The sequence below is a fragment of the Punica granatum genome, chromosome 3 (genome assembly GCF_007655135.1).
Source record: "Punica granatum isolate Tunisia-2019 chromosome 3, ASM765513v2, whole genome shotgun sequence".
Lineage (NCBI taxonomy): Eukaryota > Viridiplantae > Streptophyta > Magnoliopsida > Myrtales > Lythraceae > Punica > Punica granatum.
Genome location: NC_045129.1, coordinates 4,949,862 through 4,974,819, shown reverse-complemented (window position 1 = coordinate 4,974,819; position 24,958 = coordinate 4,949,862). Strand labels below are relative to the sequence as shown.

General features: G+C 38.5%; 2 protein-coding genes across 11 annotated transcripts in view; both read right to left on the bottom strand.

Annotated features, from left to right (window-relative positions):
• Window positions 1–1,560: 1,560 nt before the first annotated feature.
• Window positions 1,561–24,958, bottom strand: part of LOC116201685 (disease resistance protein At4g27190-like) — a 44,570-nt gene continuing 21,172 nt past the window's right edge. Inside the window, exons 1-8 of one of the 10 annotated variants that reach the window (XM_031533032.1) lie at window positions 9,329–9,697; window positions 8,630–8,898; window positions 8,079–8,268; window positions 7,818–7,918; window positions 2,897–7,649; window positions 2,565–2,763; window positions 2,261–2,363; window positions 1,561–1,973 (exon numbers count right to left, since the gene is read on the bottom strand). In XM_031533032.1, coding sequence (XP_031388892.1) covers window positions 2,951–6,373 — 3,423 coding nt within the window. In that variant the 5' untranslated portion in view covers window positions 6,374–7,649; window positions 7,818–7,918; window positions 8,079–8,268; window positions 8,630–8,898; window positions 9,329–9,697 and the 3' untranslated portion in view covers window positions 1,561–1,973; window positions 2,261–2,363; window positions 2,565–2,763; window positions 2,897–2,950. Of the gene's footprint in view, window positions 1,974–2,017; window positions 2,364–2,564; window positions 2,764–2,896; window positions 7,650–7,817; window positions 7,919–8,078; window positions 8,269–8,629; window positions 8,899–9,324; window positions 9,698–24,958 lie in introns of those variants that run through there. The other 9 variants (XM_031533031.1, XM_031533025.1, XM_031533030.1 and 6 more) reach the window with 9 other exon arrangements.
• On the bottom strand, window positions 7,632–10,634 carry LOC116199542 (beta-galactosidase 1-like). The gene is made up of 4 exons (XM_031529925.1): window positions 10,456–10,634; window positions 10,190–10,326; window positions 7,818–7,918; window positions 7,632–7,649 (listed from the first exon to the last, which is right to left on the bottom strand). Exons 1-4 carry the CDS (start codon window positions 10,632–10,634, stop codon window positions 7,632–7,634), a joined length of 435 nt encoding a protein of 144 aa, XP_031385785.1.

The following is a 24,958-nucleotide window of genomic DNA, read 5'->3' as shown; positions in this document are numbered from 1 at the left end:
TGAAGCAGCACCAATTGCCTTCAACATTACCTGGATGTAAACTATCTTCTGCATATTTTTACTGCGGTTTAGCAAATCCTGCATCGAGTAGCTGTTGGTTTGGAAGTAAATAGCTGATCTTTTGATAATAAATGACCTTTAGATTGGTCTGATGATTGAGGAATAGACAAATTGGTAGATGGATGCAGATAAAGGTTGTCAGACGTCTACACCTAAAAACTCAACTTTAGTGAACAGACAAAAGGAAAAAGGAAATTGGAGCTTGATTGGAATACTGAGGGCAAGTCCGAGATAATAATACATAGATTAATTTTGACACAGCAACTATTGTTTCCGAGAGTATTAGAGATTGTGCTAGAAGCCCGAAGGTATTATAGGATGCAGTATATAAAGATTCAACGTCTATCTTGATTTCCCTATCATTTGTTTTCTCTGCTCAATTCAGAAGATTGTACCATGATTGTGCGGTTTTATTTTCTTTCAAGTATAGATTTTACTGTCGATCATATCAATACTGATCTGAATCGAATTTATTTGCAGAGAAACGTGAAACTCTGCTCTATCTCTATATTCCATTTTTGGAAGGCAAGGTATCCGGAAGAGGCCACTTCTGAGTTCTGAGGGGACTATTCATCTGGAGTTATGCCGCATATGTTTGATATTTCAGTGAGACTAACTCTTTAGGTAGATTTATGTATCCTAATTCCTAAGTGTGTTCTATATTTACAGATTAATCTTCCTCTCCTTTAGTCATCTATATTTACATAGTGTAACGTCGTCACTTGGCCCATGACTCAAAGTTGCTAGCTACGAGTGAGGTCATTGGGCATATAAATCTTAGATCTCTCCCTTGCACAACCGATATGGGATTCGCTGAACGTGGCAAACTCTCCCCCTTTTAGCGCCAGCATCCTTGCTGGGCTCTGTGGGGCGAGGTCCATAACATTACTCCCATGGATTCGGGCTCGTGGGTAGCCCCCAAAACGCCTACCCACGATCCCCCATGGTAATGGACCAAGGTTGGCTCTGATCCCACGAATCCCACATTGGTTGTGCAAGGGAGACATATGAGATTTATATATAAGGTCAATTACCTCACTAACAGCTAGTACTTTTGAGTGATGAACCCAGTAATGACGTTACAAATGGTATCAAAGCAGTGCACCAGCCGGAAGAGTGGGAACAAAGTGCTGTGCAGATGAAGTGCTACACTCGACGGACTGGGTCTGTATATAATTTGTTTGAGTAGCTTGACGAGGACGTCAAGCCTTTTGAGTAGGGGATATTATAACACCCTAAATCCCACATTGGTGGGAGAATGAGTTAGTGAAGTGGTTTATAAAGATCAACATATTGGATTACTAGCAATTTGGGCTTAAGCATTTTGAGCCGGTGGTTGGGCTTGACAAGTTGCTAGGCCAGTCTCGTAGATTAGACCAGGTCGTTACACACACCCTCTATAAAGTAAAACCTGCTTTTCTGAAGATATATGTATTAATATTCGAATGGAGAAATGAAACTGATTCATAGAGACGAGCGTGAGGTTGGCGAATTCAGATATGATGGAACTCCAATTCTCGTCATGTCAACATATTGACCGACTGAACAGCATTTCCATCTCAGTCTGGCATAGTTAAATGCTTAAAACGCAGAGAATTTTTAGAAGAACAATGGATAGATTCAACAGAGTTCTACACACTCTGCATGCCGAGATGAACAGTTATTGTAGGCACACATGTAAGTAACACCTCCCGATAGCCAACATATCTGGAGACTACTCTGAGTGTTACAGTACTTAACAGAGCAGGCAAACAGTCGACATATGTTTCAAGTTCTTCATAAAACTATGCACTATATATGCAGGGCAAATGCATCTCCTCATCACTATATCACATAAGCAGCAGTTCGCTATCTCCAACTTCCCCGTCTTTTAATCTATCCATGATCCGAAAATCTATCACAGCAGCAGCAAGCTGAAGAATCAGATTTGGAAATTTTAGATTTTGGTTAGCAAGACTTTGCAACTGAAACCTGACATAGTTAGATTGGCATAAAACTGAGACAGCACTCAAACTTTTCAGCAGTCGATAACAAGAAGCAGTGAGACATAAGGTTCTGGACCAATATAAGCAAGAGAATAGCTCGATGCAGTTCAATACTCTATCATTATATACTATCAGGTACTTCATACCACCCTAATTATTGACACAGAAGACGAGAAAATCACCACATCAAAGGGCCAGAATTACAGGAGAATTACAGAAGATGGATGACGGAAGGGTTGGGATAGGACTTTGATTACTTTAATAGGCAATCTGATGATGCTCTGCTGTCCATTGTTCCATTTGAATAAGTCCACCTCCCTACAGAAAATAACAGGGAGTTATTTATTAATAATAATAATAATAATAATAATATATTTTACACAGACAAAATTCTCAGAAAAGAAGAATGCCTTCGAAAATAAAAGACAAAGAGCATACTCATTCATTTGTCGGTGCTTTTTAAAATTTTTTCTAAGGTAAAAATTTGGTCAGTAAGTGAAAATAAAATAGTGCCTTTACGTGTATCATTGGCTCCTCCGGCACAGTTTGGGGGCTCCGTCCCTCCCTCATTAAGACTGCTGCCGGCTATGACGCCATTTCCTATATAGGAATCTTTCTGTAGGGCCAAACTTTGATGAAAAATAGGGTTTAAGGGCAGTCTTGGCTTCAGGTAGGACCCACTCTACAGATTCCCGCCATTGTTTTACTGTATCTCCATCTAAGTACGTTTATGAATTTCACAGAAGAGTAATTTCTCAAAAAAGAATACCTTTTTAAAAATAAAATACAAAGAAATATATTAATTCATTCGTCGGTGTCCCGTAGGAGAAAGGAGTAGATAAAAATAGTACCTTGATGGGTATAGTTACTTCCTCTGAGCACAGTTTGGGTCCATCCCTCCATCCCTAATCCTGCTGACGATTACGACTTGTTTCTCGTAAAGGAATTTTTCGGCGAAACAAATAAACAAACACATATGGTTCAAGGGTAGTCTTGGCCTCAGGATGGACCCACTCCAGAGATTCCCACCATTGTTTATCTCTATTTCCATCCTCTTCTTCTATTAGTACTATCTCCTCAAGAGAAGGGGGAGGAGAAGCATCGTCTAGCATTTCAATCCTCTTCAGCTTTGGACATCTACTTATCTCAATGACATGTATGAGATCCCGAAGTCCGGTCCAACTGCATATGCTCTCCAGCTCCGGCAGAAAGGACAACTTCAAGTTCAGCTTTCTTGTACTTAATTGATCACCAGGAGATACTGCTGGAATGGGGGACGAGAACAAGCTGCTGGTGGCGCCGTGGTCTAATTCTTGGCCGCCTATAACCTCCTTCATCTCTTTGCAATCATCAACACTGATAGTCTGGAGGTTGGGGAGGAGCATGAATAACTCAAGAGTTAGCACCCTCTTCATCTTTGAACATCCCCAGACATCTATTGATGTAAGAAGAGGAAGGAAGGGGGTAGACGTGGCTGCAGGAATTGGTGGTGGTGATGGGGAAAGGGATGGCACTGCTATTATCTCCTCCATATTGGAGGCCCCACCAACTTTAATCCGCTTGAGGTTATGGAGAAGAGGAAGCAATTGAGGCCCCGCCACATTCTTCATCTCTGGACAATTGACGATTTGAATTGATTGGAGTTGGGAGAAAGTATCGGGTGGCAGTGGTGATGTTGATGATGTCAGTGATTCTTCTTGGCCGCCTATAACCTCCTTCATCTCTTTGCAATCATAAACACTGATAGTCTGGAGGTTGGGGAGGAGCATGAATACCTCAAGAGTTAGCACCCTCTTCATCTTATGAAATCGCTCAACATAAATCTCTGTATGAAGAGGAAGGAAGAGGGTAGACGTGGCTGCAGGAATTGGTGGTGGTGATGGGGAAAGGGATGGCACTGCTATTATCTCCTCCTTATTGGAGGCCTGACTAACATGAATCCGCTCGAGGTTATGGAGAAGAGGAAGCAATTCAGGCCCCGCCACATTCTCCATCTCTGGACAATTGACGATTTGAATTGATTGGAGTTGGGAGAAAGCATCGGGTGGCAGTGGTGATGTTGATGATGTCAGTGATTCTTCTTGGCCGCCTATAACCTCCTTCATCTCCTTGCAATCATCAACACTGATAGCCTGGAGGTTGGGGAGGAGCATGAATACCTCAAGAGTTAGCACCCTCTTCATCTTATGACATCGTCCAACACAAATCATTGTAAGAAGAGGAAGGAAGGGGGTAGACGTGGCTGCAGGAATTGGTGGTGGTGATGGGGAAAGGGATGGCACTGCTATTATCTCCTCCATATTGGAGGCCCCACCAACTTTAATCCGCTTGAGGTTATGGAGAAGAGGAAGCAATTCAGGCCCCGCCACATTCTTCATCTCTGGACAATTGACGATTTGAATTGATTGGAGTTGGGAGAAAGCGTCCGGTGGCAGTGGCGATGTTGATGATGTCAGTGATTCTTCTTCGTCTATTATACTCTCCAGCTCCTCGCAGTGGTATATCTCGAGACTTTCTAGTTTCTTAAGGTACATACTGCAGCTGTGTCTAGGCACCAACAAATGCTTTAATTTTGGACATCCATTAATACCTAGCAGCCTGAGATTAGGGCAGTGGTCTCCTGGTGGTGGAGAAGTTCGTTCCTCCAGCTGTCCCTCTGGCTCTTCTGGCTGTCCCTCATTCCCACTCAGTGTTGACACCTCATCACACCCTTCAATGTATAGCGCCTTCAGCTCCTCAAGTCCCATAAAACTGGATATATTCCACGTCCCGCCATAGCCTTGAATCCACAATGCCGTGACGTCTCTTGGGAGATGACAAGTTTCTCCTATCTTATACTCTCCTTCACCCATATAAATAAGTTTGTCACCACATGCATATCCCAAACGCCAATATTTGAAATCTGTATGAGCTCCTATGACAAGACTGTATGATTCTATAGTTGTCGCATGCCGTGTGTACTCATTCAGCTCATTCACGTTTTCAAAACGACAATGGAGTAGCTCCAACTTCCTCAATTTTCCAACTTCTTCTCCCTTCACCGCAATATAATCCGCTTCAAGGTGCTGTAGCTTCTTTAACTTACAGACTACTCCATCTGGAATCCTTTTAATCCCCGTCATTCTTAAGCAGAGATATGTAAGATTAACCAACATCCCCAAACCATCTGGTACTTCTTTTATCTTTATACACCCTCGGAGGTCCAACTTCCTTAACGATGTCAACTTCGCCAAGGACGGAATACGAGATAATTTAAAGCACAAAGTGAGTACTAGTGCGTTCAACTTTTTCAAGTTCATGACGGATTTTGGCACTTCTGTGATTCCAGTCCTTCTCAAATCAATAACCTTCAACCCCTGCATCCGCTGAAAGAAACGTTTTGAGATTTTATAAAAAAAACAGTCACTCAACAACAGAGTTGCAAGTTGAGGACAATTTGGTGATATGGAGGGTGGAACTACCCTTATGCGATTACTCATTAAAGAGACCTTCTGAAGATTAGGCAACCATTCCTCATCATCCGGCACATCTTCCAAACCCAAGCCAGATTTCACCATGCATGGGGCGTTGTTCTCGTTCATGATGTGCAGTGCCATATCCCGAATCACATCATGCATCCTAACTCCTCTACCGCCTGCACCATATGCCTCCAAGAGGCACGCCTTTTCAAGTTCATCTATCAATCTGTGCCCTTCGTTATACATCTTCCGCCTCCTATCTTCATGAATCACCTCCTCATCAATACAAAGTTCTATCAGTTCTTGTCTTGGGATTGACCGATCTTCAGGATATAGAGCACACGTTAAAAAACATAGTTGTTTCTTCTTATCCAAGCGGTTGTAACTGTGCACCAGTATCGGGAAAACACTCTCTTTCATACTCTGTTCCAGAACTCCTGGTCGTTTTAAATTTTCCAGCGTGGCTTCCCATACATGATCCTCGACCTCTCCCCTCATGCTTCCCGCCATGACAACAATAGCTAACGGCAAGCCTTTGCACTCCTTAACAATATCCTCAGCAACAAGTTTCTGACTAGGAGGTTGATCAGAATCAAGTGTCAATATAAACAATGCCCATGCTTCTTCATCAGATAGGGGTCGAACTCCAATTTTCACTTGACACAACATCTTTTCGCAAACACCAAGATCTCGTGTTGTTAGGACCAGACGAACACCATCTCTTTTGACTGGAATACCAACGTCTGTAAGCTCAAAATGCTGCCACATATCATCTAAAATAACTAGACACTTCTTTTTCTCCTTTAAGTGGTTGAACAACAATGTTGGCCTCATCCCTTCGTCAACGTCCTTGAAAAGGTTAGGAACCATGAGGGCTCTGGCAATCTTATTTTGAAGCTCGTGGATACTGCAGTCTTTTGACACCGTGACCCAAATACATTCTCAAAGGCAGCAATGTCATGCACTTTATTATAGAGGTGTTTCATTGTTGTGGTTTTCCCCACTCCCCCCATCCCATAGACTCCGATGCATAATATATCATTTGTCATTAAGTAATCCCAGAGTTCATCTACAATCCGTTCTCGACCCACTAATTTGGGTGCTAACACCTCACGCTGGGTAGTTTCCCTTACAAATGTGTTCGGCTCAGAAGAAGGTAGAACTGAAGCACTGTTCCCATTGTCTTTGTTGTCGGGATCTGGATCAATCCGCATTGGATCAAAACGATTGATTTGCTCGAGCATAATGCTATTAGCTTCACGATCTTCAACTACTGGATCGGGTTGATCTTGCACTGGGTTGTCTCCGCAGGAATTAACCTCTAATATCACCCACGGTGGTACATTACGTAAGCTTTCAGGAAGAGATGGCTGAACATTCTGGGGTAGCAGAACAGGACAATCTGGTTGCACGGATTGGATCTCGAGTGAGAGTAGATTTGCATTTTCAACCTGTAGCTCATGTACGTACGAACTACACTGATCCTCTTGCAAAGGTGGCAGGTCTTCTAGTTGGGGAGTGCTGCGTTCAAGCCAACCCGATTGGTCAGCTGCTTCTGTGACAAAGCTTGAACATGGTATGCTACTTCTTTCATTATTGTACACATGAGCATTTGATGGACCTTCCACCTCTGCTCCACCGCAGACTTCTCGTAATAAGTTTTCACTAGAATCCCCAAAAATGCTATGCGAATTAGAGATGTCATCTAGATTGACCCTCGACGCAAATAGCAGAGGCAGGCCCGTCAGGTGGATTGGGTCAGGACTCTGCTGCAGTGGTGCTGGTGCATTGGGGTTGCTTTGGCTAGGAGATGGCAGAGTAATTCGCAAATCTGCCACCACCTGCTGTGGGTTGACTTGAGCTGAATTGGTTTCAGTCTCTACCTTTCTTCTCTTTGTACTCTTCTCAAGAGCCTCGCTAGCTTCTTTCATCGTAGCTTCATCAACTTCACTTTCACAAACTTTAATTCCTTTGCCTTCCACCTTACCCAAATGCGCCTTTATCCTGGAAGCTCCCCCAGAAAATAGTTTGTGGCAGAACTTACACTTCCACCGATCCTTGGCCTCACCTTCATTTGGCATGACTTCAGTGTGATCCCAAAACTTGTCCCTTGGCTTACCCATGCCAGCTACTGACCCTCAGGCAACTGTAAAACAAAATACACATATCTTGTGCTCAGAACACTATTTCATGAACTGTAACTCATGGAAACAGAACATATCCAATGAATCTGATTATCACATGCATCATCAAACTCATGCGAACAAAATGAAAATTGGCAAGAAAAGATCGTCTCAAGTGGAAGAACCTTTACCTTCACTGGTCTACTGCTGATGAATGAAGACTGGCAGTAGCAGAGCTGCAATGAGGGAAAAGCTTTGCTAACTTCTCTTAAACCGAAAGACAGGGAAATATCTGTGGATAACATAGATGTAACATGTTACAACTCCAACAGCATGCTCCATTGTAGGCAGAAACATGGTCGGCTGCAATACATATCTTTATGTGCATTCACAAATGACAAGACAAATATTCGATAGGATAACACGGTTACTGTTAGATCCCTGTTTCTTACCTTCAAAAAAGGGCTATTCAAATCTCCATGATCTCAGAACTGATTGACTAAAAAGTTCCTAGTTATTCTGGAGCTGCATTCCCCAGAGAAATGGATGAATCGAACGATGGAAAACGACCCCACTGCTATTAGTCCCCTCTCATCCCTGTTCCATTCCCATCCATCAGTGACTGGGTAGACCTTTCCTCACCTGAAAAGCCATTCAAAACGGAATCAGAGCATGCCGAAGAGGTTCTCATCAAATTTCATAACTATATATATAGGAGCATTTTAGTACATTCACTTTGCTTAGCTCGGTTCCCTCAAAAACGACCTGTCACACCATGTCATTATTTGTCCAACAAAATCGAAGTATGCTATTCGAGTTAAATAATAAATGAAGTAGCCATCCCAGTAACTTAGCACTCTCTGTTTGTGGTTTAACAGTATATTTAAATTGAACCACACGAGTAATTTCTATGAATAGCACATCGGTCATCTGAAAGTTGTATAATAGGCAACTAAACAAAATAGTAACATGGGACGAACAAAAAAGCCAGAGAGCACCTGACCTTCAGCATGCACCCTTCAACTGATGATATCCGGACACACGACCTGAGCGACAATGTTGACAAGCCTCCAACCATTGCAGGTTATAGTTTTTATAGATAAACGTCGAGAAGACTGAATATGCTGGAATTTTGGACGTAGAAAGACATTAGTACCACCACAAGCAGGCTGGATGCAGTACTGAACTTGCCCTTTTCGATGGTGAGGGTTGGTTCAGGTGCAATATCTTAGAATTGTCCAACTTATAGGTAAGTTCAGGTTCCACATGGACCTGCAGAGTCAGACAAAGACAAAAAAGGAATGAATCCACATCAGAGTGATAGATTTGGAGAAAACCTCTCTTGGCTGAGAAAGCAATTTCTCAGTTTCGGACCATTTCACAATCGAAAGAAGAGACCTAATGGAAAAATAATTGAAAGGAATGCGTCATGCACCAAAAGCATCATGGGAAAGACATAAATAAAAGCATTCCATATCTATTGTGCTGTTGGAATTGCTGTTCCCCTAGCAGGGCAGATCTATCTGTTCCTCCTTACTTTGAAATAACCAGTCTGCCCTGCTGAAGCTCGGACGCTTCACAGCGCCGAACTTAAGATATTTATACCTACTCCTTGTTTCTTCACGGTATACATCAATCACCAACCCAAAGTAACGATCGAACCATACACTATGAAAATGGTTAGAAAGAAAGACGTACTCACAATTTCCGTGGAGGCAGGGCAAGTTGACCTCCAAGATCTCCCAGAGATGGGGCGATCACCAACGGAAAGATTTCCAACAAGCTAGCAGATCATTGAAACTCGGCACACCTAAAAAAAACTTCCAAGCAGATGAGCTGAGTGAAACCGGCAGTCTGAGAGAAAAGGCTTCAACGAGCTTCTGGTCAATGCTTTCACACTGGAAAGGCGACTTTAGGGAAATGACTAGGAATTTGCCCCGCAGAAGTGAAAGTGTTCGGTGGAACCTTGCTTTTCTTATCCTGCATTGAACAAGAAAGGGTCACACTTTGCCACTGACAATTGTTTTAGCTTCAGTGGGGACGCTCGTATCAGACACCACTAATTGCTGTTCACCAATTATGGAAATCATAGTTTTTGAACCTGATCGGATCAATTAACCGATCTAAACGGAAAAGACATGGAAAATGACTAGGAAATGACTACGAAACTTCACGCCCCAGGGAGGATGATAAGTGGGCCTTGGGATGCAGGGGCTTGTTGACTTTACAGGGAAATCCCGTTCGGGTCCCCACCCCCCTCATAAATGTCTATGAGGGGGGCTGTCTATGTTTATCAGAGCGGGCTGCCACTCATAAAGGCCCCGTTTGAAATTTGGGTTTGATTTTAGAATCGTGATTTTGATTTTAACTCTACCCATAACAAAACAAATTACACTCATCAAAGTCAAAATAATGGGCCCCACCCATAAATATGTACACCACTCCATTTTAATACAACTCTATAATTATAATATTCTCAAATGAATGTGGGCCCGCAAATTTGACCAAATACTCCGTAAAATCACAATCAAAGTCAAGTTAAAATCAAACTTAAATTTCAAACGCCACCTAAATGTCTGCACAAACACGCTGTCTATGTCTCTCCTCACAAGGGAAATCCCGTTCGGGTCCCCACCCCACTCCTCGAAAACAACCAGCAAGTTGCCTGTTGGGTTGAGCCACGAACGAGGAACATGATACCTGAGATTTTACAGAGTCATCATCATTAGTTATTTATTAGTTATAAAACTTGCACCCAACTCTCTGTTTTCTCTGAGATAAAGAAAAGTGTGAATCTTGAAAATGTTCGGTAAGTGACCGGTTCCTTACCATCTCTGTGAAGCTTCCCCACAATTGCTCAAGCACTTTTTCTCACCGTATGTTCCTGCATAATCACACCGACCACAACTTCCAGAGGCTTTATATGCTGGCCAATATCGACCGATGCTCTGCCCGTTTATCCAAATTTGACCTTTGCCCGTGCTCCCCATGTCCAGGGCCAATGGCATGTTGCCAGCTGGGGCATTAAATAGAAATCTTTTTTTTAATCTTACTTCATAATTAAATAGAAATCTTCTCTCCATAAACTTCGAATTCAGTAGCTTTATTTATTTATATTTATTCTTTGGTTAAATTTTGATTTGTAGAATAAATGTAAATTTCTAACTAATTACTTCGATATTGTTTTTTAATAAAATATTTATTCCAGTTTTACTATAGTTGTTGCTTTAATAATTGAAAATCCTTCAATATTTTCATTTCTATTCTTAATTTTTTTGTAATTCAATTGAGATCTTTCTTTAATCAACTTTGAGTTCAATATACTTATTTATTTATTTTTATAAAGTTTGATTTGAGTAGTCATAAGAATGATAATATTAATATTTTGAGTTTCACCACCCTTTATTTGATACTTGATCAAATATATGGTAATCTATCCTATGAGATTTCTTATAACTTTTCACTTGTTTTAATTTTATTGGATAATTATCTTAGATGGTATAGTATTGAAGAAAGATATTCCGTATATTTATGCTTTAAATATTTTTGTATATGTATATTAGTAAAAGTAATAAGGGAACATACTTAGTATCTCGAATTTTACATATTATAATGAAATCAAAAAAATAATACTAAATGAATTTCTATAGTTTTTTGTTCTTTTCTTTAATTCCTAATTTTCCATAAAACTCAATCATATCATATATATATAACATGATCAAATTTTACATTATTTAACATTACGAATAAGTTTTGATATTTCATGATTTTTATCTTCAAATTCCTTAGTAATCGTCCATGCAACGCGTCAGTCTTCATCTAGCATACATATAACAAAGTCTCGAACTAAATTCTCATGTCATCACATCATCAAAAATATAAACCGGAACTCTCTTATGATGCCACGTCATCATTTGTTCTAAGGAAATTGTATGTATTTATTACGGAAATATTCTCATGTAGATAGTCCTAACTGAATATGTTTCATAATATATAGTTTCTTGTTTAATTAAGTAGTGTAATATGTAAAGCATATACAATTAGCCCTACAGAATATATTATATAGATTATTGTACAATGGAGTATTACCAAATAAAAGCATTATAATTTGGGATAAATTGCACTAGTGATTCAAAAGGTTTTACAGATGTTTCAAGATGGTACAAAAAGTTTTTTTTGCTACTTGATGGTACAAAATGTTTCAAAGTTGTTTCAGTATAATACAAACCGTCATCTCGTCATTGACGCCGTCAAGCCGACGTTGACGTGACCACTACATGTCAGCTCCTTTCTGACGTGGCCGAAACAGTAACCTCTCTCTCTCTCTCTCTCTCTCTCTCTCTCTCTCTCTCTCTCTTCTATCTCCCCCTTTTTCTCTCGTCTCTGAAGTTCAAGGATGGGTTGGTAATGGAGTGAGGGAGGAGATCTGAAGATCGTGGATGGGGTTGAAGTTTGTCTTTTTCGCTGGTGTGACAGCGACTTCCTCGAGCTCGACAATGGTGTCCTCATCGGCGGGGGCGGCAGCATCCTCTTCTTCTTGTTCTGCTCAGAAAGGAAAATGGTTAGGGTTTTGAGGTCTTTGACAAGGGGAAAATGGGGATGGACGGACAATGGGACTAGAAAACAAAGTTTGGTGCACCCATTGCCTCGAACAACCCTTCACTCTCACTCCGTCTCAGATCTAAGCAGCTCTGCAAGTTGTAGAGCTCTTCATCAACAACAACAATGATGGACGGTGAGTACATAGTTGAAATTACAACTTTAAAACATTTTGCACCATCATGTAGTTTACGTAAAACCTTTTATACTATTCAGTTACGACTTTAAAACATTTTGCACCATCATGTAACATCCCACAAAAACTGGTAACAGTCATCTTCTTCCATTCTCCACATCAGTTCACTGTTTCAGCCATGTCAGAACGGAGCTGACACATAATGAGCCACGTCAGCGTCGGCTTGACGGCGTCAATAGAGATATGACAGTTTGTACTATACAGAAACAACTTTGAAATATTTTGTACCATCAAGTAGCAAAACAAACTTTTTGTACCATCTTGAAACATTTGTAAAACCTTTTAGACTACCAGTGCAATTTATCTTTATAATTTGCATAGCCATATACATAAAAATATAGATAATAAACATATAATAATGTATAGATGCCGTTTGCATCATGTATGCGTATATGCATATATATGCCAAATTATTATTTTTACTAAGGAAATTTTTATATGTTTATTACGGAAATATGCTTACGTAACTAGTCCTAATTGAATATGTTTCATAATATATAGTTTGTTATTTCATGGGGAACAATATAGTTTTAGCCCACCATCTTTAGTCATTTTTCTATTGTCGTCCACCGTCTAATTTATTTTCTATTTTCACCCATTATCTTTCACTACTTCTTTTTAGCCATTACCTTTTAGTATTTCATTTTTAAACTAAATACACTTTACCTCCCGACCTATGATGAGAGTTTGAATTTGCCCCCTAACATTTAAATTTTTGCATAACACCTCCCGACCTTACCGAAAAATAAGTAAGATGCTCCCTTAACCAATTTCCGATCGAAATTCCGACCAAAAAAGAGCACATGTCACTCACATGTTAAAATAAAAGAATAAAATTGTCTCCACAAATTAATTACTTGAAAAAAAAAATAGAAAGCATCTGAATAAGAGAAATTAGGACATCGATCCGCCACCATGATATTTTAGTCGATAATTTGCTATCTACAATGTTCGGACGAGTAGGAGTAAGAGGCAGAACAAAAAGATGAAGTTCTACATATCAGCATCGGGATCAGGAGAGTGACGATATCGAACTCCAGCGCAGGGAAGGCATCGGCGGCGACAGTGGCTCCCGCGTGCCGCCACACCAGTCGGACTCTGCTGCCGGTGGTCCTCGTGCTCCGAATCGTGCTCCCCGCCACCTGCTCGTCCTGAACCGATACGGTAATCTAGCCACTCTCATCCCACAACCTCCTATCGTGCATACATTTCATACACCTCGAACTCGTTTGTATATCTCCCAGGAAGTTGATTGTGCTGAAATCACACACCTCTCTGCTATCAATTAATATCATCATATCGGGTCAAATCGAAGCAGAAGTGATTTTTTGTCATTAACAGTAGATCAAGATGAAAGCTTTGTGGATCATGATGGGATCGACGCTCTAATTCCTCTGATTCAGATGCATTCTTTTTTTTTTCCAGGTAATTAAATAATGGAGACAATTTTACCCTTTTATTTTGACATGTGAGTGGCATGTGCTCTTTTTTGGATGGAATTTTGATCGGAATTTGGTTGAGGCGACATCTTGCTTATTTTTTGGTAAAGTCAGGAAGCGTTCTGCAAATATTTGAAAGTGACGAGGCAAATCCAAACTCTCCTCACATTTAACTCTTTATTTTTTTCAACATTCCGTAACTTTTCCCATTAAAAGCCTTGACTTCGAAAGTATCATGGGGTCTACGTCAAAGGAAACCCAACACATGGCAATTTCTTTCTCTATTACGATAAAACCGAACGGAAATTAAGAATTTCAATCAAAACATAGATCAAACCGGCTGAAATTAACATTTCAAGAGAAACTCAATCTCATATGCATTGCATTCTTTTTGTTGCATTTTTTTTTCTTTTTTTGCAGCATGTTTCCTCTTCCTCCTTTCACGTTGAACATCTCAGCCAGGCATACTCTTTAAACCCTATAACATTACAAGGTCATCACGTTGAAGAGAAGAGAAGAGAAGAGAAGAGAGATGGAAAAATGACCCAATTAGAATAACTGAGAAAATAGATCAAAATTTGGTAGGATTCCTGCAATAAAACGATATAGAGATGACGGGATGAAAGAAGTTTTTAAAAGATAATAAATTAAGGTTAAAAACTAATCGGATCGAGAAAGAAGTTTTAGAGATGTTGTTGTTATTGCTTTCAAAGCTCTTTGATTTTCTTACTTTTGCACTTGTTAGCCCTTTTTCCTCCTTTAGCTTGCTTGGTGTTAATTTCTATCCTCTTTGCCTTGAACTCAAAACTCCCCTGACATTGTATGCTGCCCAGTAGCACCTTTCTGGAAGTATGTCAGCTCGCATTGATGCAATACCAGATTTTTCAACACAACTCAATACAGAGGAGTCTTCGGTTCAGTAATGTTTACCCTCAGATCTGACCACACTCCTTTTGTCAATTATATTCCTCTAGAAAACCCAAATTTCGGCCCCAATGTATCGCGAGGACAATTTAGAAGAGAGATAAGAGATGGAGATAAAGAGAAAGAGAAGAAGCAAAGGAGAGGAAAAGATGGACAGGGGAGAAAGAGAGGAAACACGGAAGAGTGAGAGATGGAGACCAGACTACAGCAGCGAAAATCAAGAGAAGAGGAGAACCTGAGATGGAGACGAGTCAAAGTTGGTCTAAACTGTTTAATGAATTAATTAATCGGTTCGAGCTGACTTGTGCAATCCAATCAGTTTAAGTTTTGTTTATACGAACCTTACAATTATTACGCATCAGCAAATTTAACAGAAAAGGCTACGGAAGGTGAAAATAGAAAACTAACAAAAGGTAGTGGATGAAAATAGAAAAAAATTAGGTAATGGACGGAGATAGAAAAGTAATAAAAGGTACTGGGTTAAAACTATACTTTTCCCTATTTCATAATGTATAGTCTCTTATTGAGCAGTGGAATATACACAGTACATACAAATAACCTAACAAAATATATTATATTGGTTTTTTATATATATATATACATATATATATTGGTTATATACAACAGAATATTACCTAATAAGGACATTATAATTGGCATTACCATTTACATAAACATAAATGCCGCTCACATTTACTAAAAAAATATATAGATCATTTAACGCCATATATGTATATATATATATATATTGATTTTCTTTGCCTATAACATTCACTACCATTTCAATTTATATAAAAAAAAATGAGTATGCATTTAAGAACGTTTAGAATAATTATAATTAATTATTTCATTGGAAATAAAATAAAATATTGATGAAATATAAGTTTAAGGTAAGTTAGAGAGGTCCGGTATCACAATTATGTAATATAATTATTATACGAACCAAAACAAAGTAGAATCCCATATTACAACATAATTAGTTCGATATTCACGTAACGAAGATTTCAAAATAATGTATTTGTTCTTCATAACATCACATATTACTAAATATAATCTATATATTTAATCAACAAAAACGTCTGCACAACGCGCAAATATTTACCTAATTTATTTATAATGTAGTTACTTAAACATGACTATATATTTTTGGATCAAATCCAACATGCTCTTTATTTGAATATCAAGGTATGTACTAGCCCACACTCTTTGGGCCATAATAATAGATCCAACAGACTTACAGTCATAGCATAGGCATGCATGTCCACGTACTACACTTTGCACTTTTTTCTCAAATCGAGCACGAACTTTTTGAAATAATGTCAATTCTCCTGTTGATTTTAATGGATTTTACTTAAACATGACGCATTTGGATTGAATGAGTGAACCCCACTGGATTTACTTAATATTTAATTATTCTGAAAATGAAAATAAAAAAGAAAAATAGAAGGAAAAGGGAGGAGGCGATTGTGGCGATTGGGGGATAGCGGCCGCGATCGAGGTAACTGTGGCCGTCGGCCCCCCTCTCCCTTTCCTTATGATTTTTTTTAATTTTTTTTCTAGTTTTTTTCATTTTCAAAATAATTAGCTATTAAATAAATTCAGTGGGATTAACTCACTCACTACGAATTTACCACGTGGCGCCGATAAGTAAAATCGATTAAAATTAACGGGAGGATTGATGAAACGCTAAATTTGAGAATGGAAGATGAGTTGGTAATTTTACGTCCATTTTAAATGAACAGATGAGGGCTGCATTTGAAATTAAAAACAAGGCCATGATTGATCTCCCCGACAGATAAGAACATTTGGATTTACTAGGAAGCTAATAATTTGACCCGCTGTCGGCCAAAAAAAAAACATTTCACTCGGTGGAATGGGGCCAAGTGCTTTGATTCCATTACGAAAGCTCAGAGGGGGTTGCGTGTGTGAGTTCGAAACCCGGCTTTGATCGATCAGCCACATGCTGTTCTCCTCTCCTCGTTTCTACTTATAATGAATTTGTTGAAGTTGAACAGTCAGGTTAATGGGGACCATTCGTATGCTTCCATCCCGATAAATTTTCCAAGGACGGGATATACTGGACGAACAGGATATTGTTTCCGGGGTAGCATTTGCTTTACAAGAAACTCGTTCCGCATCAGAAGGTGAAATTAACCTAAAAAAAAGAACCTCGTGAAATTACTGTTATCTCCAGAAATATGAATACAGCCCCACAGAATGAAACTGCAATATTCCTATTTTTTTTCACTAGACATGATGATACTCAACTCCAGCCGACACTCCAGAAAGACCTCATCTGAATACTGAAGATGAATGGACTCCACAACCCACTGGGCAACACAATTTGAATTCTAAATGTCTCAATTTTGTAATACGATACATGTAACTCGTGCAATGGTTCGAATTTTTCAGGCGACCCAAGAGCCATCACCAAGGCTCATTTTAATCTGTCGAGAAGAGTAAGGCCATATAGCATGGCACAGCAGGCAGAGCACGATACTGGAAGTGATAATCTAAATGAAGCAGTAGAACTCCAATTCTTGTCATGTCAACATATTAATCAAACTTATTACCAGCATATGCATCTCCCCTGTCCTGCGAAGTTAGATTCTCAAAGCACATGAGGAACTTTTAATTTCCCCATTGTCGATTCCTCGTATCTGGAGAATAAACATTTCGGGCAAACATACATGAACACCATAGAAGTTCCTCAAAAAAGTACATGCTGAAACTGCACACAATTCAAAGAGCTAATATGGGTCAAAATCTCCTCAGCACTAATCCCAGAAGCAGCAGTTCACTAGCTCCGACTTAACCATCTTTTAAGCTATCCACGATCCAGGAATCTCTCACAGCAGCAGCAAGCTGAATAATCAGATTTTGAAAATTTTCAGATATTGGTTTGCCAGACTTTGCAAACGAAAACTGAAATAGCTAGATTGGCATAAACCAAGACGGTGCTCATATTTTCTGCCAGTGAGCGACTACAAGATGTGTGACGCACAAGGTTCCGAGCCAGAAATAAGCTGGAGAGTTGTGTGATGTGGTTCAATACTCTATTATCATATATATATGCAGCGGCACTATCATGTACTTGAAATGTACTACTTAATGATTCGGCATTCCTGCTTGTGCTCAGTACAGAGAACAAAGCATCAGATGAGCAATTAATTGTCACATAGGACATTAAAATCAAATATTATAATTTCATATAAATTTTTTATAGAATGATGGGTACTTTGTTTAATTATGGAAACATGATTTTAAATGGCATCGGAATCTATAAAGGCATAATGTAAACTAGCATCCGTATGTTTATTATGATTAAATATATCAATATAAATAATATATTTTATTTTTTATAAAAAAAATTTGGCAAATTTTAATTTTGTTCTCTAGTTCTCTAGGAAATGATTCATAATAAAAGGAATCTTAAAATATTTATATTCCGAGTAAATATAAATGTCTGTTATAGAAGTCATGCTCTAAGATGTTTTCAAGAGACTTTTTTCTCTTTATTTCAGCAATTTATGTAGATTTGATTACCCAAAAAACCATGAATTTTCCTTTTTAAAATTTTCATCGTGAAGGTTCTTTTTTTTTTGGTAAATCATGAATTATTATTTGTTTACAAATTTGTCATCCGTCAATAATTTTATTAACATTGCTGACATGATCGATAAACTACACTGAGGTGGCAAATGAAAGCATCAAAATATTATAAAATAATAAAGAAAAAAACTTTAAAGAAGTTTTTTTCTCAGAGAAGGGGTGAGGCATCCCCATATGTCACCATAATAATTAATTTTTTCTCTGATTCAGATATTCTTTAATTTTATTTTATTTTTAGTTTATATATTTTAAATGTGGCCCCCATAATAATGAATGTGGCTGAAATTGCTTGTCGCATCAACAAAATTAATGGAACTATTGACGGACGATGGATTTAGAAAAAATAACAGTTGCCTTGACTAACATGGACTTAATAGATATTCAAATGGATCCACAGCTACACATGTGCACCACTCCTTGCACATCACCTCATAAAAAGTATTTAAAAATTAAAAATTTTGCTGAATTTTATTTGATTTTAATTTTTTTTCTGAATTGTTACAAATTTATTAATTTTCTATTTTTATGAACTTTCAGAAATATTTGGCAATTTTCTTTAAGTTTTATTCTTTTTCATTTTTTATTGTTGATTTTTTTGAATTTTCTTTGATATTTTAATTTTGTTGAATTTTTTAATTTTCATTGATCTTTAAATTTTTTTTTAATTGTTATGAGGTGGCATGCAATAAGTGGTATCATGTGTGTCATTGCGGGTCCGCTTTAACATATGTTAAGCTCATGTCAGCAAATTGCTGGAAAATATAAACGGAGTTAGACAACTAGACATATTTCGGGCAAAAATTAAGATACTGATACTTTTATGAGACAAAATTTAAATTTGGTTAAATCTAAGACAAATGTATAAACTCGAGCTTCATGTTTCTTTAATAATTAACTCGAATTATTTATGAAATACTCGGTTTGGTTATGCAAACTCTCATTTCCAATTGAAAATACTATGTATACATTGGAAAAAAAATTACTTTGTAAAAGAATTTAAATAGTTTTTCCATAATTTTTTTATACGTCAATTTTATGAACTTCAATTATGCATACAATTTAATATTGTACTAAAGGAATTGGACTATAAAACTAACTCTTCAATTGTAACGCTTCAATTGTACTATTCATCTTTTAATCTCATTCATTGATTTTATAATATAAGAATAGTCTTTAGTTTTTTCTTTTATAATAAAGTTACTTGAACATTACTACAATAAATAAAGACAAAAGTCCACTATTATAATTTTAAAATTTCAAAAGTATTTTCAAAAGTGCATCTAAAGTGTATATATTGCTGAAAACAGACGCATCTTATGTTTTTTTAAATATATATATCGCTGAATAAAAAATGTGCATTATAAAAAAAGAAAAAGTATACTTTTGGTCCCTTTCATTAATTGCAATGTCAATTTCGTCCCTTTGTTATTTATTTTTGGGTGAAGTAGTCCTTTTCTGTCTGTTATTGAATTTCGTCCTTTACATTTTGATAATTGTTTTATTTGGTTCTTCAATGCTCATGTGGCAATTAATTTCATGCCACGGGTATAATTTCTTCTTAAGCGGCCATACAACACATTTATTTTCAATTTCAAACAATAAAAAGCAATTCTGAAAATTTCAAAAACAACAAATTAAAAATCAAAACTAGGGGAAGTAGGGGCCTCCACCGCCCAGGCAAGGTTGCCGATGGCCTCTCATGACCTTGCCAACTGCGATGGTGGCTTAAAGGCAAGCCACCTCTACCCCCTTTGTCCTATTCCTATGTCTCTTCGAAGAGGGAAAGAGAGAAAAATGGAGGATAGAGGGAGCGAAGGTGGTTCGAACCAGATCATTGCCTCCTATTCAAGGTCATTGATGGTTTCTAGCGGCTCTAGTGACCTCGGAAAGGGGCAATTGGCTTGGGGATGAGCCACCTCCTCTGCCTCTATCCTCGCTCTATCTCTCTTTACCAGAATTCATTGGCAATCTCAAAGAGGGGGTAGTGCTCGAGATTGAGCCACCTCAGCCCCCTCTATCCTCCCTCTCTCTCTCTTTTCAAGGAGAGAAGAGGAGGACAGACAGGATGGTAATGGCTCATCTTTGAGCCACCATCGCAACTATGAGGTTGCCAAAGGCTGTAGAGAACGTTGGTGACCTTTTGCACGAGGTGATGGTGGTCAGCAACAAGTCACTAGTGCCCACTCTTTTTTTGGTTTGGATTTTTCATTTTTTTTCTCATTCTTTATTATTAGAAATTGAAAATAAATGTGTTGTATGGCCCCATGAGCAGAAATTATACGCATGGCATGAAAATAATTGCCACATCAGCGTCAAACCGCCAAATAGAACGATTTCAAAACACGAAGGAGAAAATTGAACAATATTAAAAATTGAAAATAAATGTGCTGTATGGTCATATGAGCAGAAATTATACACATGGCAAGAAATTAACTGCCACATCAGCATCGAAGGACCAAATAGAACGATTTTCAAAACACAAAGGACAAAATTGAACAAAAAACGAAAAGAATGAAATTAAACGTTACACTTAATATAAAGGACCAAAAGTGTATTTTTTTTTGTAGAAAAAGACGTTTTTATTTAAATCTCTTAAGAGATATCGCACTGGAAGAGTGTGACAGAGATTATGAAACAAAACATATCCTATTATTCTAATTCCTAAGATTATCAAAACATCCTTCGTGCACATACATCAGAAAATAGAATAAGAATTATGCCATGTCTCCAAGCCCTTTGAAAGGCGAAACGATGATTATGAAATATGGAGAAAACCAACAGTGAACTCACACTTTTATATACGTGTAATAGATGCATATAAAACAAAACAGTGTAATAGATACATATAAAACAAAACTGTGTAATGTTTCATGACTCGTAAAAACATAACATATCCTATGAATCTGATCATTGCATTTATGGCGAAATCTGCATTACCTTCACCGGTCCACTGCTGATGAATAAAATAGTTGCGTTGCAGTGTGGGAAAAGCCTTGCTAACTTCTCTTATCCCAAGGCTTGGAAACATCTATAGAGAACGTAAGACATATGACACCTCCAAGCAACATATATACTTTAATTGCAGGCAGAGACGCAGCCAGCTGCAATAAACAGGGCATCATCGGCATTCATGTTCGACTTAACTATGATTCTGATAGGAAAACAGGACTACCCTTAGGCCCCCGTTTCTTACCTCAAATAAGGGGTTGTTCCGATCTCCATGATCTCAGAATTAATTGACTATAGACAGTTTCGGGTTCTTTTTGAGCTGTATTCCATAGCGAAATGCAAACAGTGATAAATGGCTCCACTGCGACTTAGTCCCCTCTCTTCCTTGTTCTATCCCCGTCCATCAGTGACTGGGCAGGCCTCCCCTCACTTAAAAAACCATTTAAACATCATGGGAAGGATATAAAACAATCCAATCCTATGATGCTAGCAGAACTGAAGCAACTAGAATGCCCTATGGAGTTCAGATGCATAACAACGCGGAAATTCAAATCTTTAGCCCTCGTCCTTGTTCCTTCACAGTATCAATCCCACAACCCAAAGTAATATCCAAACCATATAACTGAACTGATTTAAGCGAAACATGTACTCACAATTTCTGCAGAGGCAGGGCAAGTCAACTGCTCCAAGATCTTGGGATGATCACCAGAGGAAAGACAACAAAGCTAGCAGATCACTGAAGCCCGGCAAAGAAAATTCTTCCCAGAAGATGAGCTGATTGAGAATGTTTCAACAAACTTCTGGATCGTTTCTTTTGATTGACTTCCTCATGAACCTGACGGGGATCGTTTAGCTAGTCTTTACTATATAAGGTACCAACCCCGCAATGCTGCAAAACAGAAAACGGTACTCGCATTTCATCAAAACAAATATCTCTACGAGGGAAATAGCAATACCATTCATATATCATCATATTCTTTTCGAAGCAAAGCACGTCACTTTGCCCATGATCGCAAGAATCCTTAACAGCAGGTTGGTAGCAAATACATAAGAAATTGGTGAAAAGTGTACAACATACTCACATTTCAGCAAAGGCGACATCTAACATAGCGTGTCTACTACAACATCTTGCGGAAACGGGATGATCACAAATCGGAAGATAAGAAGCTAGCAGATCATTGATAACAGTCACTGCTACCCCTCAACGTCTAGAGCCAAGAGAATGATGAAAATAAACATATCTGATCCTCAGTTTCGAGGTCTTCGATTAGTACCTGAATTGAAGAAGCACATAATCCACTTACAGTGTCCAAATAAGGACAATCCCCCACAGAGAGGGACACCTAATTCCCAGCAGATCGTATATGTGAAGCCAAACAAACGAAACAAATACTATAAAAATTTCTAGCAATAAAGAGCTATGTCTATGAGAAGAGGAAGTAAAGCAAAAATGTTCCCGTTGAGAATTACAAAATCCCACGTAGAAAAGATGAAAGAACCACTATTGGTTTATATAAGGTTTTGATACCAACACTTGTCAGCTTGAGCTTTTAAGTGGAAGTAGGCTCGAACCCGTATCAGCCCATGAAAATTCAATATGGTATCAAAATAGGTTACACTTTCATGTGCCCACGTGGGATTACACTACGCCGACCCAATATCGAGAGTAGCCAAAAGAGCACATCGTGTTAGTCCCCCTCGCCCGAGCATAGAAGATGAGCCCGACTCAAGGTCAGTTGTTGAGGGCGGGTGTTTAAGGGCACGTGATAACGTATAGGCAGAAATAGATCACACGTTGCACGTGAGGAAGAGTGTTGAGAATTACAAAATCCCACGTAAAAAAGATGAAAGAACAACTATTGGTTTATATGAAGTTTGGATATCAACATTTGAAAATGAGCTGAAGCTTGTATCAGCCCATGAAAATTCAATAGTTCCCACTACACAGCTTTACCACTAGAAATTGCTCAGTCCACACCTAGTGGTCTCTTTTTATTTTATTTGGAATTTCTTTTATTAAAAAATAAAATCATAGTATAACCAAAAAAAGAATAAAAATCATAGTACTCGCATTTCAGCAAAACAAATATCTCTACGTGGGGAACAGCAATACCATTCATATATCATCATATTCTTTTCGAAGCAACACGCGTCCCTTTGCCCATGGTCTCAACTCTCAAGTCTCTCAAGAATCCTAACAGCAAGTTGGTAGCAAATACATAAGAAATTGGTGAAAAGTGTACAACATACTCACATTTCAGCAAAGGCGACATCTAACAGAGCATGTCTACTTAATCTGGTGTCTAACTTAATCTGGTCCGTGTTATAAAGGCAACTGCATGGATGGCATCGGACAAATTAGCACCAGCAGGACTAACTTAATCTGGTGTCTAGCCATGGATGGCCATGAACCCCATAATTCTCTCAACCTGACCGCTAAATGGTCAGGCCAAGGCCTCAGCCTCCACCGCGGAGGTTGCGAGCTGCGAGTGTCAGCTCTCTCTCTCTATGTGCTTGATTTCCAAAATCAGACCTTAACTTTGATTATTGAATAGCCGTCCCTTATCTTCATAAAATTTTAGATTTTTGCTGATGGAGTAATTTCTTTTCGACAATCAGCACTTCAATTTTATTTATGCGATTACCAATCTGGAAATGGGAAATGGAAAAAACTTCTCTATGCATCATGTATTTGACAATTGATGTGCTGTATGAGCAGAGTATGGGACTGATGTATGGGTCCACTCTGATGTGGTCGAAGTATCCATCAATGACTTAGCAGGTAACTTGGATTTAGGGGGCGGTCCCCTGGAGGAAGCAGCCAAGGAGACTTCTTCGGCTAGATAATTGCTGAGACTTGGTGATCTCTGAAAATGAGTTGGAATCGCATTTCATTAATCAGTGTGCGTATATAGCAGCAGATAGATACTAATAATAGTAGAGATAATGACAATAATAATAGGTGCCATGTTCGTGTTCAGAGATTGTTCATGAATGAAATGTCAATCGGGGGCATAGTGACATCCTAGGCTGTCACGACATCGTCTTTCTTAGCACCACTAAAAATTGTATAATGACAAGCAATGTGGATTGGTTCAAGTGTTTTGGAGCATTGTTTCCTTTGAGTAAGGTTTCTGCTTTGAGTGAGAAAATTTTCGATTGGGAGAGCTTAACCATCTAATGGGCCGACCCTGCTTCCACACTGAAAAAAGGATAGTACTGGATAACCTATTTTGCTATTGGTTTTTGTTTACTGATGCCCAATGTTATTTCATATTGTTTCTTCAGCTTGCGAGTTTTCTTATCTCTAGTTTCCAATGCAGGGATGTTACCTAAGATTTCTAGTGGTGTCAACTGTCAAGTTAGAGAGCTGTTTATAGATTAAGCTCTATACAGTCGAATCTGATCAGCTCTGATATTTTCAAGTGCTCACGATGAGTCAATTTGAAGCAGCACCAATTGCCTTCAACATTACCTGGATGTAAGCTACTTCTTCATATTTTTACTGTGGTTTAGCATAATCCTGCATCGAGTAGCTGTTGGTTCGGAAGTAAATAGCTGATCTTTTGATATTGAAATATGTCTAATAAATGACCTTTAGATTTGTCTGATG

Coding starts and splice junctions, on each gene's coding strand:
- LOC116199542 (XM_031529925.1), bottom strand. CDS start 10,634: ATGCCATTGGCCCTGGACATGGGGAGCACGGGCAAAGGTCAAATTTGG. Junction 10,327..10,455: donor GGGGAAGCTTCACAGAGATG/GTAAGGAACCGG, acceptor GTAAAATCTCAG/GTATCATGTTCCTCGTTCGT. Junction 7,919..10,189: donor TGTGCAGACATTTAGGTGGC/GTTTGAAATTTA, acceptor TGTTATCCACAG/ATATTTCCCTGTCTTTCGGT.